The sequence below is a fragment of the Physeter macrocephalus genome, chromosome 12 (genome assembly GCF_002837175.3).
Source record: "Physeter macrocephalus isolate SW-GA chromosome 12, ASM283717v5, whole genome shotgun sequence".
Classification (NCBI taxonomy): domain Eukaryota; kingdom Metazoa; phylum Chordata; class Mammalia; order Artiodactyla; family Physeteridae; genus Physeter; species Physeter macrocephalus.
The window spans coordinates 77,845,982-77,867,429 of NC_041225.1; the positions used below are offsets into that span (position 1 = coordinate 77,845,982).

The 21,448-nt window shown below is 35.3% G+C and overlaps 1 protein-coding gene across 4 annotated transcripts in view; it reads left to right on the forward strand.

Moving 5' to 3' along the window:
- EHBP1 (EH domain binding protein 1) overlaps positions 1–21,448 on the forward strand; it is a 343,347-nt gene that overhangs the window by 71,339 nt on the left and 250,560 nt on the right. For all 4 annotated transcript variants that reach the window (XM_007108111.4, XM_024133485.3, XM_007108113.4 and 1 more), the window contains exon 5: positions 4,897–4,950. In XM_007108111.4, the coding sequence (XP_007108173.2) occupies positions 4,897–4,950 (54 nt within the window). The remainder of the gene's footprint in view (positions 1–4,896; positions 4,951–21,448) is intronic.

Genomic DNA, 21,448 nt, shown 5'->3' on the forward strand with positions numbered 1-21,448 from the left:
GTTAATATAAGAAGATAAGTTTTAAATTGATTTTTGATAAATATTTTATAAATGTTAATATTTTATAAATACTATAACTTAAAATAAAAATTCGGATAATAAATTCCAAGTGCAGGTCCAAAAACATAGCTGTGTATATAATATAGCTAACTCTTTTTATATATGTTTTTTTCTTGAACGTTTTCCTTATTTCTTAACATTATAAAATAGTCCTCACACATATGACAGTTATGCACTAGAATATTTGCTTTCCTAACCAGTTCCTTACCTGCTCAGAAAAAAAAGGTGGAGACAAGTATGTCTCAGTTTCAGCCTTCTTGAAAGTGGTGCAGTTAGGAAACAAATGCTTTATTTCTTCTTTGAATCCTTCCAATTGTGTTGACGTTACTTTTGCAGAAGGACGGAATGAAGGAAGACATCTCATTAAGCACAAACATAAAGTTTGTGAAAATCCACTAAAATACTTTGGGATATGAAATCTAAGTTGAGCAAAGTTATATGGCTTAGAGTGTGAAATCACTGTGTAAAAAAATACTTTTGATTTTGTAATCCAGTATATTAATTCATATGTTCTGGAACTACTGCAGAGATCAATAGAACAAAACAGTATGATGAACGTTGATGTTCTAACCCATGAATGGGACACTACTTTTAAATGCTCTGTTTCACAGATACTCTATTTTATCAGAGATTCTTAACACTTTATGTACATTTTATAGTTTTGATATTATTGTTATTGGATCCTTTATAGTTTTGATATTATTGTTATTGGTATTATAACTTACTTGATTATGCTTATCATATATACACTATACTTGATTTGTTTGCCCAGGGAGAAATAAGGGATGAGACTGTAGCTGCTCTTCCTTTTTTTTTCAGGAAAGATCAGAACCATCCTATTACCCTTTAGTCAGCTGTCCTAAAAGCCTATTATTAAACCCCCCTTAACCATACCTCTCCTAATGAAATGATATAGTAAGATTGGTAGTTAACAACAAGACCTTTAGAGTACTATTTCATTTAATTCTTACAGCAACCCTAAGGTTCTGTAATTATTCCCATTGTACTGATAAGGAAACTGAGACTAAAGAAGAAGGTAACTTGCCCAGTCACACTGTGATTTAGCCCTGGGGTGGTTGTTGTTTGTTTTTGATTTTGTTTTACATTGTATGGCCTGTTCTGTAATACAAACCACTCTGAATATAGATTACAACAGCAAAATCTCTGACATGCTTGAGGAAGACTTTTAAGTAATCTCTTGTGTGTTTTTGATTCAGTCTGTTTATATTGGTAAAGCAAGTGAATGGACATAGTTACACAACTTTAAAAAAAAATGATGATAGAGAACAAGGGGTTAGAAGAGAGCCAATAAATGGCTGACAGCCATGTGTTTGGGCAAAGGATATGCACTAACTGAGTGATTCTGAGTTGAAAGTGGCTGTTGAAATGTGTTACTTGGAGGATTAGGAGGTGAGTGTAGTTTTCAAGTGCTGATGAGAATGTTCAGCATATCCTATCACTGAACTCTTATGTCTTTAAGTGTTAGTCTGTAGGGGAAAAAACCCAAATACCCCTTCCTCCCCATTTTGCTGTATTACACACATTTCTCTTCAATTGTTCTATGGAGGCAAACTTGTGACCATTTAAAATACTTTAATAAATACTTAGATAAATAACTTTATCTTCCTGACTCTACGTCTTCCCAGAGTTCCATAGAAAAGCAGAAAAGTAAAACAAAACAAAATAATTTTTCATTCTTTCATGGTAATTTTTTTGGATCTTGCATTTAAAATATTCAAGTGGAAAACTTTTTCATATTTCCCCCTTCCTTTTACTTAAAGTCTCACAATTTACTTAATCCTGAAACTTGTAAATAGGAAAGGACTGCTCTGAATCCTTTTTGTCCTAGGTATGGTATTCACAGAGTTGTGCTCATAGACAATGTGCTTTTTAAAAAAGTTATCAATATATTTCATTTTTCTGTGACTTAACCAGAAATTAATTTCTTTAGCCTGCATGCTTGATTTTGAAATTTGAATTAGATTGAAAATAGCTATTTCTAGTAAATGAAAAAAAAAAGCCTTTTAGGGTTTTGAGAAGGAAAACAGCTCTTTAAGCCATTTTCACTTTTTCTCTTTAGTGCAATGGAAGTAAAAGAGACACTAGAGGGTAGAGAGTAGGATATAAAGAAGACAATTGATTCAAGCTAGAAGCACTTTTTACTACAAATGTTTTTGTTTAGTCAGTAATATAATTAGTTAATTGTGTACATAGTCCAAAATGAACATTATTGTTGCTCCTTTACATCTTTTTAGTGACTTTGCCCTATCAGATATGTCCCTTGGTCCCATTAAAATTATTCTTTTAAGGGTAATATATCATCTCTGTTTCTAAAAATGTTTCATCAGCTTTGAGAATTAATGTATATCATATATAAGTTACTGTTCAATATTTTTTAATTTGTAAGATATATATTCATTAATTCATTCATCAAGTATTCTTGAGAAACCACTGTGTGCCAGGTACTTTTCTAGGTCCTGGGGACACAGAGATAAAACTGAACCAACAACAGGGCTAAAAGCCAGACAGACCTGGAACTGCAACATAATTTTAACACTTATTTGTGGGAAGTTACATCCTTTAGGTCTCGGTTTTCTGTTCTGCTAAATGGGAATAAAAATAGTAGCTATATCATAAGTTGCTGTGATGATTAAAACCCTTAGCACAATAACTGAGGCAGAGTGTGTGCATTGCAAATATTTTGTATTACTACTACTACTACTATGATTAACTGTACCAGCTGTGCTAGAACTATGCTGCATACTTCAACAATGGTGCAGGTGGGGGCAGGCAGGAAGGGTGGTAAGATGTCTTTTTCCTAAGCATTGTGTCACGCTTTATTACTTGGTCTCTAAAGTAGCACTGTTTGTGCCCTAAATTCCTCATGGAAAAGCTCCTTCAGGCTTTATTTACCGTAGTTGCTCTCTATAAACCTGGGCAGGGCCAGGCTGGGGAAACAAATATCAAGTAGAGTTCTCTACCTCTTTTTCCTTTCTACTCTTTCCTACTTCTCCCTGCTCATCACCACCAAGGAAACTCCTTTTTGGCAGGTCTTTATACTATCTGTGTGAATTTACTCATAGAAATAGCTGCCTTAAGACAGCTCAGAATCAGCTAGCCACCATGCTATTAAAGTAAAAAGTAAGTAAATAGAAGTAAAGAAGTAACTAAGAAGTTTGGAATTTATCCCATAGGCTGTAGGGGTCATTAAAAAAATCTGAGTTGGTACTAACATGGTCAGAATTGTGGTTTGGGAGAATTAATCTGTGTACAAGAATGATTGGAGGGCAGAGAGTCTGGGAGAGTGCTGCAGTCACTTTTATCTTGAAAGAGACTAGGCACAAAGTGATGAGGACCCAAACTCAGCTGTGGCAGTAGAAACTGAAGATTAATAATAGACTAAAGTGGAATCAGTCATGAATAAGATGCTTCCCTGTGAGAAGCATGTGGTCCCTGAGACCCAGTAGGGGAATAGCATCTATGTGCACTCACTGTCACTCTCAGTACCTCCATCCCTCCCCCACCTCTAACACATGAAGTTGAACTTGAATAAGTTAAATGCACTAATGATGCAGCCCCACTACTTTCCCTTTTATGTCTTATAATCTATTGCCTTTTACCTTTACTTATTCTAGTATCTGTGGAAATTCTGTACAATCCCACCTAGTCCAAATGCTTCCTCACTCATCAAGCTTTTATTGTTCATTCCTCTAAGAAGTGTATTGTCTTCTAATCTTTAGTAAAACCATGTATTTCATTCATCATATATGTATTTACATTAGTTGTCTTCAAAGGCAAGGACAACTATATTTGAATCCATATAACACCTCTACAATTCCTTGTATAATAAGTAGCTAATAAATATTTGTCAAATACTTGCAAAAGTATGCCTCATATAGAAAAAAGCTGCACTTGGTTGTGGGATCTGTTACCCTTTCTTTGGTTTCTGGTGGTGGAGGGCGGATGGGGTATCAACATCCAATTTGCCATTTTGTGTAGATTATGAAGTCCTTTGCGGTACTTTGAAATTCCAGATGTTTATATAACCTCTGCACCAAGAAAACCTTGCCTCAAGTGATAATTTGAGTTTTAAATACTTAGAGGTATAGAAACTAGGGCAGAGTTTTATATGGGCGTTTAATATCTTAATAAAGTGCTTCTTAATAGTTCACTCACTAAGTTATCTGAACCTGGATTTCTTTTTTTCTTTATTAATTTTTATTGGAGTATAGTTGAAATACAATGTTGTGTTAGTTTCTGCTGTACAGCAAAGTGAATCAGTTATACATATACATATATCCACTCTTTTTTAGATTCTGTTCCCCTGTAGGTCATTACAGAGTATTGAATCGAGTTCCCTGTGCTATACAGTAGGTTCTTATTAATTATCTGTTTTATATATAGTGTGTATACTGTCAATTCCAATCTCCTGTTTTATCCCTCCCACCCCCCCTTCCTCCTTGATAACCGTAAGTTTGTTTTCTACATCTCTGACTCTATTTCTGTTTTGTAAATAAGTTCATTTGTACCATTTTTTTAGATTCCACATGTAAGTGATATCATATGATATTTGTCCCTCAGTTTCTTTTTGTATTGTTTTAGATGCAATGATGGAAGATAATGATATGCATTAACATAAGTAAAATAGAGAATTTCTTAGTAAAAAATAATGATTTAAATTTAGGTAAGTTATGGAAGTTTCTTAAGAGTAGGCCATTCTGCCTCCCCTTTTTTAAAAAGTTGGAAAAAGCTAAGAGCAAGGCTGTTTGTATTTTCTTAACTGGATTGACTGAATTAAGAAATGTATTTCAACTTCATATTTTACTTTTGTTACAGGATCCTCATGCAGAGGAATTTGAAGATAAAGAGTGGACATTTGTCATAGAAAATGTAAGCTAATTGTTAACTCTGTCACCTTTCATATTTTTGACTGTATAAATTACTAAGGTACATTAGCATTTTGGTGGTAGGAGAAATGTTGCCTTATAAAAATTAAACAGTGATTTGTAACTTTTAGAATTTTTTAAATGAAATGATAGCTGGTAGCAGAATTATTTGTAAATATTTTTGTTAAAAATATAGACGTAAAAATACTCTTCAGTGCTGAATTATGTATATGCTCTATGTATTCTGTTGGGGGCTTGAGGGAAGGATCATGTCTTATTCATCTTTTTATCTGTTTAGCATTTGATATGGTGCTTCTCACATAACAAATGCTCATAGAAACATTTGTTGAATGAAACTATGAATGATCTTAGAAATCTTTTTAAAAAAAGTATATGCTTTAACTCTTTGGGTTGAGGGATTCTAGAGTGGTACTTTAATAATAATCTTCAATTAGTTTACATATTGTGGAGTCCCAGGTGACTTGCAGGCATATAGTAGTTGTTTAATAAATGTTTATTGAATGGAGATTAGGGAAGACAGGCCATGAAAATACAGTGAGAAAGAATGTGGATTCTGGAGTCTGATAGACCTGATTGCAAGCCCTAGCTCTTCCATTTATAGGCTCTGTGATTGTGGTAAGTTTCTTAACTTCTCAGCAATCAATTTACAGGTTTGTGAGGATTAAATAATTTCAATGAATATTAGCTTTTATCATTGTCATCGACATCATTACCATGATTGTTATTAAAGTTCTAAAATATATTTGTTACAGTTTTATAACATGCTTTATAACAGCATATTCTTCCTTTCTGTGCCTGACTTTGTTTTATATCTCAGTGGTGAAAGGAATCTTATACTTTTTCCAGCAGTAGCTGGGCCATTTTTAGACATGAAGATCTGGGAAGCTTGGGAAGGAGATCAGGTCCAAGCACAGTGGAAGGAGTTCTGATGGCTGGATATCAAGCCAATGTCATTGTGTTATGGTTCACACGTTAACAGTTCTGGATTTTCTATAGTGATAGGTTTGAACACTATACTTGGAATAGCATTGAGGTTTTAAAAACAAACAAACTTACACTTCTTGAAATTGGTTACAGCCTTAAAAATCTAGCTTTCATTAAGTTAAGAGCTTCTCCCCAGTGGATGGTTTTACGGTTTTCAATACTCACGGCTCTATTATACATCTTTGTTAATTTGATGTACTAAAGAATTAGCCAGTTAATTTTGGGTTGTAATTAATGGTAGAAGTATGTAAACACTAACTTTATATTTGTTTAGAAAGGTGTTTTTATTACACCTCTAATTAATCTTAGGATAGAGGCACAGCAGTTTTAAATTTCTGAGGAATAGGTTATAAGCTGTTACTGAAAGGTACAAGTAAAAAAAAAAAAAGCTATATGATATAGATCAGGTTTGGACGCAAAAGGCATTCAAATCTATAGGATTTTAGGAAAAATATTTTTAAGTTCTGTGTTATATATTTTATAAAAATATTTTAAAGGTCTATAGAGAAATACTAAAATTAAAACAGTGAGATTTAAACGGATCATGAGATAAAGAGGTATATTTTGGATTATACTTTCCATATTGGGGTATGTGTTTCTCAAGTCGAAGAGTACATTTATGTCCTTTTTATGAAAAATATATTTAAGCCCAGCAGCTTATTTTGCTCATTTGCCTATTTATTACTCAAGTGATTGAAGTTGCTAGAAATCTGACGGTTAGGTAAGGGAGTGGCCATAGGAGGAAAATGGAAAATAAAATACATTAGCATTTCTTCTTTCCAAGTGTTTATTATTAAATTAGATTCACAAAAATCTAATAAAAATAATATAGATGACTTTTAACTATTATTCATATTGTTTATAAAACTTTATAAAACCAACATTTTAATTGAACTGTTACTAGAGGTTAAATTTTACTCTGTCATCAGAAGATTTTGGAGACCTTACTCTGAGTTACATTGTGGAGAGAGCACTGCATTTGTGGAGATTTCCAGCCATCATTATGCTTTTTAATAGTTGAAAGATTTTCTACCTTCTTGTCATTCTGCCTCCTCATATTCTTATTTGAAAAAAATGCATTTTCCTTTCTCCCATACCATAGTATAGAGAAGACATGAGCTTTTGATTGGTTAGAATTGAGTATAAATCCTGATGTGCCTTCAAAGCTGGTGACCTTGAGATTATTTTCTAGGACTTAATTTCTTCATCTGTAAAATGAAAGGTTTTTACTAAATGATCTCAGAGGGATTTTCTAGGTCCATGACTTTGTTTCAGTCAATAGGAATATTTTTATAAACTTTTTTGAAAATTATCTTTTTATAGATCAAATTTTTGGTTTTCAAGTTCATGGAGAATGAAATATTTAAAAGAGTTATCTGGCATGTCATTTTGGGATCAATTAATAACTCCCTAATTTATATCTTTCTTTAAACAATCAATATTGGCATATATATTTTCTGTATATTTTTATTTCTGGAATGGATTATGAGTATTATTGCAAGTTTCCTATTCTGAACTTTTTTAGCACAACCGTTCTTTCCTCCTACTCCTTGTTGCTATAATCGTTATTTCCTATACCAGGATTAGGGGGAAAAAAAAAACAGAATGAAAGAAAGAAAATTGAATTGTGGTTTAAACTCACTTTTCATGTAAACATACTTTTCACGTATTAGCCTTTGTAGTAGAAACCTAACTTCTCAGCCATGGGTATTAAAAAAACAAAAACCGCCATCTTTAAAGAGATGGTCGGAACTTAGGGGGATCTAGGTATTGAAGACCTAATTTGAAGAGAAGTAAAATTAATCAGAATGTGAGAGGAACACACAATTAATTCCTTAGCTATTAATAATAGTGACAGCAATAATGATGATGATTGCTAGGAACCTAATGCAAGAAAATAACAAATAGTTTATTAGATGAGTTTCTTATTTTTTTTACTGTTGACTTTTGCTTGTTTTTACAGCATGGTTTTTTTTGTTTTGTTTTTGAAGAGACATTTATGGGACTTGACCTATTTTACTAGCATAATGTTTATTTTTTAAAAGAGGTAAGTATTAAATGCATCCATTATTTACTTACATTGTATAAAGTTAGGAACTGTGGTGAAATTGTTTTACTCTTATTAATGCATGGGAAAGAGCATGAATGCACATGTTGTGACTAAACCATTTAAAATACATTAACTTAAAGGAGAACACACTAATTTACATACTTTAAATTAGGACAACTATCATAAATTGTGAACTATTTAATGTGAAAGGATGAGTTTATATAATTAACTCTAAAACAAAACGAAAGTGGTGTATTCTCACATGGACGATAGACTAGAATTGGGCATGTCTTCCCTTTAGTTTTCAGGAGGAACTTAATTTCTTTCTGCTGGGACCAACTTCTATATGGTGAGAGAAAAATGAATTTTGAGAATATTTTTTTTCTTTACCTATCCAGGTGTGTTAACTCTTTTTCCTCTTCTGGAAAACCTAGGTCAGTTTTCTGAGGTGCTAAAAGGACTCTTGCTTGGCAAAGTAATAGGGGAAGAGTTCTGTTCCACTTATATTTGTAGCCACCACAATTTTTTTACATAATACCTTTTGTGTACTAGGTACTCAATATATTATATGTTGTTGAAGGAGTGAGTGAATGAATGATTATAGTCAAACTCAGTATCCTACAAGGTTTTTTCTTTTTAAGACAGGAATTAGCATTCATCAACTATATTGAAGAAAAATTCAAAAAGTAGACTCTAGTGGCAGTGAGATATTATGTGAGGGATCCATATGTCATAACAGTAGAGGTTCTCCTGATCAGTCTCTAGTTAATTTACATGGATTACCTCATACTTTCCATTCTGTCTGTAAAACGTCCTGGTTTTAATCCCACATGTGTCAACATGGTTAGTAGGCTACTCTCTGACACACTTCTGCACACTTCTCTCACAGGTGAGTTGTAAGTTGAGTTTGACCCCTTACAAGACCTCGTGTAATGCTGTTGACCCATTATTGTAATTATATAATTCAATTAGATGTTTCCTAGGCCAGTGAAATATCAGTTTGAAGAATTATTTCATGAAAACCGTTAAAATGCTTTAGAAAGTTGATAGAGGTGAGTTGTTAAAAACTGCTGTCAAATCTGGTATGGAAATACAACTGTAAAAAAATTGGGAAAATTTATGAAAATATGAAAGGATTTTGCATTCAGATTATTTCTCTTTAGTCCTTATATATTGATTTCATTTAAAAGTGATTGAAGTACACTAATGATACGTTATGGCTGTTGATTATGAGAAAATTGGCAGTCAACGAAATTATACTCAAAGAAGAGGCCATGAAAACTGGTGAATGAAACACATTAATATGTATTAAACAAAATTAAAATGTTTGTGTATCAGTATTTATAATTCTTCCCTTTAATTGACCAATTCTCTGTGACATTCAGATGATTTAAGAGGGATTCTACTATGAATGTATACTAAGCCATTCTCATGGGATCTCTCTATATACTCATCTATAGGATTGAAGAACTGTTCTTAGAAATTTTCTTTTAAACCTAAATTCAATATAAGTAGACATTACATTTTTCAGGTAGTAGCAGTTCACTTTGCTTGACATCATCATATTCATTCGTTCATTCAGTAGCAGTTAATTCACTGAGTATGTATTTTGTGCTGGGCACTCTTCTAGGTACTGGAAATAGAGCGGTATATAAACCACATTAAAAATTTCTTCCTCATGGAGTTTACATTTGTGTGTGTGAGAGAGAGACAGAAAATAAAAATGTGTGGGAAATATATACTATGTTAGATAATATAAATACGTAATGTATGTTAAATACATGTTAAGTATATAATTGCTAAAGAGAAAAAGCAAGGAAGGGGGATAGGGATTCCACTATTACGGTTACATAGATATAATGAGCTTTATTATTTCTTGTAAGGTCTCCAAAAGAGAATTCAGGCATACTTGTCAAATTAATTTGAAAGATATTTTAATAAGAATTTATTAAACCAATATTATAAGGTTCTAGAAAGTTTAACCTTGCAATGCTATATAAACCTTTTCCTAGGTTACAGCTCCCCTCAGTGGTGGATGACGAAATTGACTCTGGTCTAGAGAAACAGTTCTATTCCTGTAGCAATAACATGTTATAATATTGTGCTTTGCTTTACATTTTAATACATGCTTTCTTTATGTATGTTTCCACATTACATACAGAAGACCTAGTGAATTTCAAATGACTGTCTTGTAAAGTCTGGGTTTTGTTTGAAAGTCTCTTGGTAAATTGTTGTGACACTGAGAAGGCATGCTCCAAAGAGCATTCAAAAACGGAACTTTGATATCTTTATTTTCTTTGCATTTTGTTATAACCCCACAATCAGTGAAATTTAAAGTTTTTGTTTAATATAAAATATCCCAGTAAAATGCAGAAGTCTCCAAAATATATTACCCTAACAAATTTATTGGATACTTACTGTATATCAGGTACTGTGTGGAATGCTATATACACATTATCTCATTTACTCACTATGATAATAGAAATTATCATACTAAGTAAAGTAAGTCAGAGAGAGACAAATATATGATATCACTTATATGTGGAATCTAAAAAATAATACAAATGAACGTATTTACAAAACAGAAACAGACTCACAAACATTGAAAAAAAACATCGGTTACCAAAGGGGAAAGGGTAGGGGAGGGATAAATTAGGAGTTTGGGATTAGCAGATACAAACTACTATATATAAAATAGATAAACAACAAAGTCCTACTGTATAGCATAGGGAACTATATTCAATATCTTGTAATAAACTATACTGGAAAAGAATATGAAAAAGGATAGATATAGATATATGTATATCTATATATATCTGAATGACTTTGCTGTATACCAGAAACTAACACAACATTGTAAATTAAGTATACTTCAATGTAAAAAAAATAAGAAAAAAAATGTAGAAGGAGTAATAAACCTCTATGTACCCATCTCCAAGCTTCAATAATCTTCAATACTTTGGTAAACTTATTTCATCCCCACTTTTATTTCATTCCCACTGTTTTTTAAACCAGATTATTTAAAGTTAATCTTAGATATTGTATCATTTCTTCTGTAAATAACGAAGGCCACTTTTGAACACCATCAGTTTGGGAACTTGTTAAAAGTTATTGGCATGGGGCTTCCCTGGTGGCGCAGTGGTTGGGAATCTGCCTGCCAATGCAGGGGACATGGGTTCGAGCCCTGGTCTGGGAAGATTCCACATGCTGCGGAGCAACTAAGCCCGTGAGCCACAAACTACTGAGCCTGCGCGTCTGGAGCCTGTGCTCCGCAGCGGGAGAGGCCGCGACAGTGAGAGGCCTGTGCATCGCGGTGAAGAGTGGCCCCCGCTCGCCACCGCGATGAAGAGTGGCCCCCGCTCGCCGCAACTAGAGAAAGCCCTCGCACAGAAACAAAGACCCAACACAGCCAAAAATAAATAAATAAATAAATAAATTTATTTATTTTTTAAAAACAAAGCTAACTAGGTTGTGCATAGGATTAAAAAAAAAGTTATTGGCATGTTAGAAAAGGTGAAGGTGATCAATCTACAAAGGGTTTTTTTTTGTTTTGTTTTTTAAATTTTTTGTAAACTTAATTTCCTTGTAGATCATCTTTCTGACCTGGTAAGCCTAAGGTTCAAAATTAACTATTTTGTTCCTTGAGAAGTGATATTATGTGTTCTTGTTTTCATATAGAAGATATTTAAGTTAATATTAGAAGCAACAAGGCTTTTCCCCCAACCCCCTTAGAATTAAACTCCTGCATTTAGAATAGAAAGCTCATAGTTCAGACAGCCTTTCCTGATCTTTTAGTTATCCTGTCAACTTTCTGTTATATATGATTATGTGAATGGTGACTTTCTGTGTAAATTAGGTAGGGTATTCTAGATATAGCTAGTAGTTAAATAAACCTTTGTGAGCCAGCTCAGTCTCACTGTGGTTAAATTTCAGAGAAAGTCCATACATATACACTTTTTTTTTCCTCCTTCATTTTCCTTATGTTTAATATTTAGTGTGTTGTTCCAGTTTAGAAATATCTCAGATTGCGTTTCTGAAGGAAAAATTCCATCTCCTTTATTCTGAAGTGACCCTTTGGCTTTAAAGAAAGTAATGGAGATGCTTTTGTTGCACTTAAAGAAAGGTATGCCCAAGAATGATCATATATGCCTTGAGCCTGACAGAATTCTCAAAATCCTAAAATTCTTGTGTAACTACCTATTTGCTTAAATACTTATTTAGTTTTCCATTTTCATCTTGCCTGTCATTTTTTTGTTAATTGTCAATTTTATTAGATTATTTGAATTAGAAGAAAGCAAGTTACCATCTTCAAATCCTACACTCTAAAATTCCTGACACAGGAAGGGACCTTACATGGATTAACATCTAAACTCTACTGTAAGGTATTTATCTACGTGTAATACAAGAAACCCTGTGTTAAAGTAGTAAATAAACTACTGCATGTTAAACAATTTATTTCATGTAGTAGTTTGCTTTGTAAAATGTTCTAGCTAACAAATTTAAGTTTTATTTAGCAGCAACAAAGCACTATTTTCATACTATTATGTGTATCTTACATGTGTGTGCTATTGGGTAGTCTTTTTGGTTAGATTTTCTGATTTTTTTCCCAGTTCATCATCTTTATTAATGTTAATCATACCTTACAGATCAAGCAAGTAGAACAATATAAAACTTCACCAGATTAAAGTCTTGGTATTCATATTTGCTTATTCATTCACTACCTGTTGATTAAATGGATACCATGTTGTAGATATTTGCTAGTTATTGAGAGTATAATTTTGAAAAAGAAATAGCTCCTGACTCCAAGTATCCTACAGTCTTAGAGGGAAATAAACAGGCAACCACTACAATAAAAGTATAGGGTGTTAAATGTGCACATATAAAGAGTACCTAACCAAGTCTTGGTGGGCGAGGGGAAGCTTTCTATTGAAAGTGATGTATAAGTTGAAACCTAAAAGATAGTTATTTTTTTAATTGAAGTATAGTTAATTTACAATATTATATTAATTTCAGGTGTACAGCATAGCGATTCAGTATTTTTAAAGATTATACTCCATTAAAAGTTAATACATGAGGGGCACCTTCAAGATGGCGGAAGAGTAAGACATGGAGATCACCTTCCTCCCCACAAATACATCAAAAATACATCTACATATGGAACAACTCCTACAGAACACCTACTGAATGCTGGCAGAAGACCTCAGACTTCCCAAAATGCAAGAAACTCCCCATGTACCTGGGTAGGGCAATAGAAAAAAAGAAAAAACAGACAAAAGAATAGGGACGGGACCTGCACCTCGGGGAGAGAGCTGTGAAGAAGGAAAGGTTTCCACACACTAGGAATCCCCTTCACTGGCGGAGATGGGGGGTGGCGAGGGGGAAGCTTCAGAGCCATGGAGGAGAGCACAGCAACGGGTGCAGAGGGCAAAGCGGAGAGATTCCCGCACAGAGAATCGGTGCCAACCAGCACTCATCAGCCTGAGAAGCTTGTCTGTTCACCCGCCGGGGTGGGTGGGGGCTGGGAGCTGAGGCTCGGGCTTCAGAGGTCAGATCCCAGGGAGAGGACTGGGGTTGGCGGCGTGAACACAGCCTGAAGGGGGCTAGTGCGCTACAGCTAGCCGGAGGGAGTCCGGAGAAAACTCTGGACCTGACTAAGAGGGAAGAGACCGTTGTTTCGGAGTGTGCGAGGAGAGGGGATTCCTTCCCTGTCTGCCCACAGAAGGCAGAGCACTGCCTAAACGAGCTCCAGAGACGGGCACAAGCCGTGGCTATCAGCTTAGACACCAGAGACAGGCATGAAATGCTAACACTGCTGCTGCAGCCATGAAGAATCCTGTGTGCAAGCACAGGTCACTATCCCCACGTCTCACCCACTCCGGCCCGATGCCTGGGAGCCTGTGCAGCCCACCACTGCCAGGGTCCCGTGATCCAGGGAGAACTTCCATGGGAGAACACACGGTGCGCCTCAGGCTGTTGCAACATCACACTGGCCTCTGCCACCTCAGGCTCACCCCGCATTCCAATTATAACTACCGTACCCCTCCCTCCCCCTGGCATGAGTGACCCACAACCCCCTAATCAGCCTCTGCTTTGACCCCATCCTGTCTGGGCGGGAACAGAAGCCTGAAGGCAACCTACATGTGGAGGTGGGGCCAAAACCAAAGCTGAACCCCAGGAGCTGTGCAAACAAAGAAGAGAAAGGGAAATTTCTCTGTGCAGCCTCTGGAGCAGTGGATTAAATGCCCACAGTCAACCTGAGGTACCCTGCACCTGTGGAATACCTGAAAAGACAACAAATCAATGTGAAATTGAGGTGGTGGACTTTGGGAGCAACTGTGGGCTTGGGGTTTGCTGTGTGCGGCTGACTTGTTTCTGATTTTTGTGTTTATCTTAGTATAGTTTTTAGTGCTTGTTATTGTTGGATTTGTATATTGGTTTGGTTGCTCTCTTTTTTCTTGTTACTTTTCATTTTTTTATTTTAATAATTTTTTATTTCTTTAATAATTTTTAAATTTTAATTATTTTATTTATTTATTTATTTTTATTTTTAAAATTTTTCTTTCTTTCTTTTTTTCTCCCTTTTCATCTGGGCCGTGTGACTGACAGGGTCTTGGTGCTCCTGCCTGGTGTCAGGCCTGAGCCTCTGAGGTGGGAGAGCCAAGTTCAGGACATTGGTCCACCAGAGACCTCCCAGCCCCACATAATATCAAATGGCGAAAGCTCTCCCACAGATCTCCGTCTCAATGCTAAGACCCAGCTCCACTCAACGACCACCAAGTAACAGTGCTGGACACCCTATGCTAAACAACTAGCAAGACAGGAACACAACCCCACCCATTAGCAGAGAGGCTGCCTAAAATCATAATAAGTTCACAGACACCCCAAAACACACCACCGGACGCGGTCCTGCCCACCAGAAGTACAAGATCCAGCCTCATCCACCAAAACACAGGCACCAGTCCCCCCACCAGGAAGCCTACACAACCCACTGAACCAACCACTGGGAGAAGACACCAAAAACAATGGGAACTATGAACCTCCAGCCAGTGAAACGGAGACCCCAAACACAGTAAGTTAAGCAAAATGAGAAGACAAATACACAGCAGATGAAGAGGCGAGGCAAAGACCCACCAGACTAAACAAATGAAGAGGAAATAGGCAGTCCACCTGAAAAAGAATTCAGAGTAATGATAGTAAAGATGATCCAAAATCTTGGAAATAAATTGGAGAAAATACAAACAATTAACAAGGACCTAGAAGAACTAAAGAGCAAACAAACAGTGATGAATAACACAATAAATGAAATTTAAAATTCTCTGGAACGAATCAATAGCAGAATAACTGAGGCAGAAGAATGGATAAGTGACCTGGAAGATAAAATAGTGGAAATAACTACCACAGAACAAAAGAAAAAAGAATGAAAAGAATTGAGGACAGTCTCAAAGACTTCTGGGACAACACTAAATGCACCAACATTTGAATTATAGGGGTCCCAAAAGAAGAAGAGAAAAAGTAAGGATCTGAGAAAATATTTGAAGAGATTATAGTTAAAAACTTCCCTTAACATGGGAAGGGAAATAGTCAATGAAGTCCAGGAAGCACAGAGAGTCCCATACAGGATAAATCCAAGGAAAAACACGCCAAGACACATATTAATCAAACTATCAAAAATTAAATACAAAGAAAAAATATTAAAAGCAGCAAGAGAAAAGCCAGAAATAACATAAAAGGGATTCCCCATAAGGTTAACAACTGATCTTTTAGCAGAAACTCTGCAAGCCAGAAGGGAGTGGCAGGACATATTTAAAGTACTATTACAAGAGACAAAGAAGGACACTACATAATGATCAAGGGATCAATCCAAGAAGATATAACAATTGTAAATATTTATGCACCCGACATAGGAACACCTCCATACTTAAGGCAAATGCCAACAGCCATAAAAGGGAAAATTGACAGTAACGCAATCATAGTAGGGGACTTTAACACCCCACTTTCACCAATGGACAGATCATCCAAAATGAAAATAAATAAGGAAACACAAGCTTTAAATGACACATTAAACAAGATGGACTAATTGATATTTATAGGATATTCCATCCAAAAACAACAATACATTTTCTTCTCAAGTGCTCATGGAATATTCTCCAGGATAGATCATATCTTGGGTCACAAATCAAGCCTTGGTAAATATAAGAAAATCGAAATTGTATCAAATATCTTTTCCGACGACAATGCTATGAGACTAGATGTCATTTACAGGAAAAAAAGACTAAAAAATACAAACACATGGAGGCTAAGCAATACGCTACTAAATAGCCAAGAGATCAATGAAGAAATCAAAGAGGAAATCAAAAAATACCTAGAAACAATTAACAATGAAGACATGACGACCCAAAACCTATGGGATGCAGCAAAAGCAGTTCTAAGAAGGAAGTTTATAGCAATACAATCCTACCTCAAGAAACAAGAAACATCTCAAATAAACAACCTAACCTTGTACCTAAAGCAATTGGAGAAAGAAGAACAAAAATCCCCAAACTTAGCAAAAGGAAAGAAATCATAAAGTTCAGATCAGAAATAAATGAAAAAGAAATGAAGAAAACGATAGCAAAGATCAGTAAAACAAAAAGCTGGTTCTTTGGGAAGATAAACAAAATTGTTAAGCCACTAGCCAGACTTATCAAGAAAAGAAGGAAGAAGACTCAAATCAACAGAATTAGAAATGAAAAAGGAGAAGTAACAACTGACACTGCAGAAATACAAAGAATTGTGAGACACTAGCCAGACTTATCAAGAAAAGAAGGAAGAAGACTCAAATCAACAGAATTAGAAATGAAAAAGGAGAAGTAACAACTGACACTGCAGAAATACAAAGAATTGTGAGAGATTATGACAAGCAGCTATATGCCAATAAAATGGACAACCTGGAAGAAATGGACAAATTCTTAGAAAAGCACAACCTTCCAAGACTGAACCAGGAAGAAATAAAAAATACAAACAGACCAATCACAAGCACTGAAGTTGAAACTGTGATCAGAAATCTTCAAACAAAATCCCAGGACCAGATGGCTTCACAGGCAAATTCTGTCAAACATTTAGAGAAGAGCTAACACCTATCCTTCTCAAACTCTTCCAAAATATAGCAGAGGGAGGAACACGCCCAAACTCACTCTAGGAGGCCACCATCACCCTGATACCAAAACCAGACAAAGATGTCACAAAGAAAGAAAACTACAGGCCAATATCACTGATGAACATAGATGCAAAAATCCTCAACAAAATACTAGCAAACAGAATCCAACAGCACATTAAAAGGATCATACACCATGATCAAGTGGGGTTTATCCCAGGAATGCAAGGACTCTTTGATATATGCAAATCAATCAATGTGATACACCATATTAACAAACAGATGGATAAAAACCATATGATAATCTCAGTAGATGCAGGAAAAGCTTTTGACAAAATTCAGCACCCACTTATGATAAAAACTCTCCAGAAGGTAGACACAGAGGGAACTTACCTCAACTTAATAAAGGCCATATATGACAAACCCACAGCCAACATTGTTCTCACTGGAGAAAAACTGAAACCATTTCCTCTAAAATCAGGAGCAAGACAAGGATGCCCACTCTCACCACTATTATTGAACATAGTTTTGGATGTTTTAGCCACAGCAATCAGAGAAGAAGAAGAAATAAAAGGAATCCAAATCGGGAAAAAAAAGAAGTAAAGCTGTCACTGTTTGCAGATGCCATGATACTATACATAGAGAATCCTAAAGATGCTACTAGAAAAATACTAGAGCTAATCAATGGATTTGGTAAAGGAGCAGGATACAAAATTAATGCACAGAAATCTCTTGCATTCCTATACACTAATGATAAAAAATCTGAAAGAGAAATTAAGGAAACACTCCCATTTACCATTGCAACAAAAAGAATAAAATACCTAGGAATAAACCTACCTAAGGAGACAAAAGACCTGTATACAGTAAACTATAAGACACTGATGAAAGAAATTAAAGATGGTGCAGATGGAGACATATACCATGTTCTTGGATTGGAAGAATCAACATTGTGAAAATGACTATACTATCCAAAGCAATCTACAGATTCAATGCAATCCCTATCAAACTACCACTGGCATTTTTCACAGAACTAGAACAAAAAGTTTCACAATTTGTGTGGAAACACAAAAGACGCCGAATAGCCAAAGCAATCTTGAGAAAGAAAAATGGAGCAATCAGCCTCCCTGACTTCAGGCTTCCTGACTTCAGGCTATACTACAAAGCTGCAGTAATCAAGACAGTATGGTACCGGCACAAAAACAGAAATATAGATCAATGGAACAGGATAGAAAGCCCAGAGATAAACCCACACACATATGGTCACCGTATCTTTGATAAAGAAGGCAAGAATATACAATGGAGGAAAGACATCCTCTTCAATAAGTGGTGCTGCGAAAACTGGACAGCTACATGTAAAAGAATGAAATTAGAACACTTCCTAACACCATACACAAAAATAAACTCAAAATGGATTAAAGACCTAAATGTAAAGCCAGACACTATAAAACTCTTAAAGGAAAACGTAGGAAGAACGCTCTTTTACATACATCACAGCAAGATCCTTTTTGACCCACCTCCTAGAGAAATGGAAATAAAACCAAAAATAAACAAATGGGACCTAATGAAACTTAAAAGCTTTTGCACAACAAAGGAAACCATAAACAAGACAAAAAGACAACCCTCAGGATGGGAGAAAATATTTGCAAACGAAGCAACTGACAAAGGATTAATCTCCGAAATATACAAGCAGCTCATGCAGCTGAATATCAAAAAAACAAACAACCCAATCCAAAAATGGGCAGAAGATCTAAATAGACATTTCTCCAAAGAAGATACACAGATTGCGAACAAACACATGAAAGGATGCTCAACATCAGTAATCATTAGAGAAATGCGAATCAAAACTACAGTGAGGTTCACCTCACACCTGTTAGAATGTCCATAAACAAAAAATCTACAAACAATAAATGCTGGAGAGGGTGTGGAGAAAAGGGAACCCTCCTGTACTGTTGGTGGGAATGTAAATTGATAACAGCCATTATGGAGAACAGTATGGAGGTTCCTTAAAAAACTAAAAATAGAACTACCATATGAGCTGGAATTCCCACTACTGGGCATATACCCTGAGAAAACCATAATTCAGAAAGAGTCATGTAGCACAATGTTCATTGCAGCACTATTTACAATAGCCAGGACATGGAAGCAACTTAAGTGTCCATTGGCAGATGAATAAGAAGGTGTGGCACATATATACAGTGGAATATTACTCAGCCATAAGAAGAAACGAGATTGAGTTATTTGTAATGAGGTGGATGGACCTAGAATCTGTCATACAGAGTAAAGTAAATCAGAAAGAGAAAAACAAATACTGTATGCTAACACATATATTTGGAATCTAAAAAAACAATGGTTCTGATGAACCTAGGGACAGGACATGTGAAGTGAGAGAGTAGCATTGACATATATACACTACCAAATGTAAAATAGGTAACTAGTGGGAAGCAGCTGCATCACACAGGGAGGTTAGCTCCGTGCTTTGTGACCACCTAGAGGGATAGGTTGCGGAGGGTGGGAGGGAGACGCAGGAGGGAGGGGATATGGAGATATATGTATACCTATAGCTGATTCACTTTGTTATACAGCAGAAACTAACATAACATTGTAAAGCAATTATACACCAGTAAAGATGTTAAAAAAGAAAAAGGTTATTACACGATAAGGCTGTAGTTCCCTGTGCTTATATCCTTGTTGCTTATCTATTTTATACATAGTAGTTTGTATCCTTTAATCCCATACCCCTAATTTGCCCCTTCCCTTTCCCTTTCCCCAGTGGTAAGGGCTCTTGTTTTCTATATCTGTCAGCCTGTTTGTTTTGCATATACATTCATTTGTATTTTTTTAAAAGATAAAATTTTTACGGTCCTCTTTTTGTAATCTCAAAATCCATAATCTCTACTGCCTAAAAACTTTTTTTAAGTGTTTATTATTTTTTGGAAATTTGGTTCAAACTCATTTGGTGGCAAAACCTGTCCTGACCTGAAGTGAGGCTATTTGTAGTATTTATTCCACTTAGGGTGAAAATTCATTTTGCTGCACATATATTAATATGTTTGATTATGGGGTGCTGCCTCAGACCTCACTGGGAATGTGCTATTATCTGGGCACTGTAGTGTAGGCATACACACTGTATTGCCTTCCTAAAATCCAAATAAGAGATTTTAGATAAGAGATTAAGTACTTCTGATAGTCAGCTGCAGGGATTTTGGAGAGTGCTTTAGGTGGCTGGATTAACTTGAGCAGAGGCAAGAGAGATCATGGTTAGTTTGTGAACAGCATATAGTTCAACAGATTACTTTCTTGAGTATTTCATTTTAAAAAGAGTGGTTGATTTTTCTAGGGTTTTAGTAATTTACAACTATTTAGTTGAATTATATGTTAATTAAGAAACTAAAAGATTCACTGTATAGTTGTGGTGAATCTACAGATTTACATGCTTCACATTGTGGGTAATAGTGGTAAAGGAAAGAACTGTTGATGTTGTTAGTTTAAGCCAATATTCGCTGCCTTAAATCATCCATGCATATACCTGGGCCCTAACTTGGGCCTACTGAATTAGAATTCTGATGCAGAAGGGAGGTGGCTTTAGGAACATTGGGGTCACCTGCTTATGTACTTTTTCAACAAATTAAAAATTTGGAAAATGGAGTGGGGTGGATGAGTGTATAAGACAGTACTTTATACATTGTGAAATGCATTCCATTATGAATATAATTTTGTGCCCTCATACTTAGATCTATTAAACAGATGTTATATTAAACAGATGTTATACTTCACTGGAATTTATTACAGTTTTCTTTCTAAAGTTACTTAGCTAGGCCAATGTGTTACATTCATTTTAAGATCTTGCTTTACCTGCCTCTTAAAATAAAATTAAACTATATCAACTGATCAATTAATAACTTTATAAATCATAAATAATATTTGAAAAGTTTTATTAAAGAATAGAGAATATTATCAAATTAAATACCTCATTTAATCCTTACAAAACCTCTCTAAAGTGGACATTATTATAATTTATTTATCTCAGTGAGGTTAAGTGACCAGCCCCAAAGCACACAGAAAACCACTTAGCCTGGTCTCAAACTCAAGTCTTCAGACTCTGAAGCCCATGCATTTTACCATTTATTTACTCATTCACTCATCAGACATTTACTGTCCTAGCCACTGGGTTTAGAGCCTAGCTGTACTAATAAATTACTACAGAGGATGCACGAGAACATCTCTACTCAGATACTACAATCTGGTTTGAGAGGTACATATATGAAACAAGAATAGTGATATGTGCTATGTTTAATGTATAGTGATAGTTGAAAA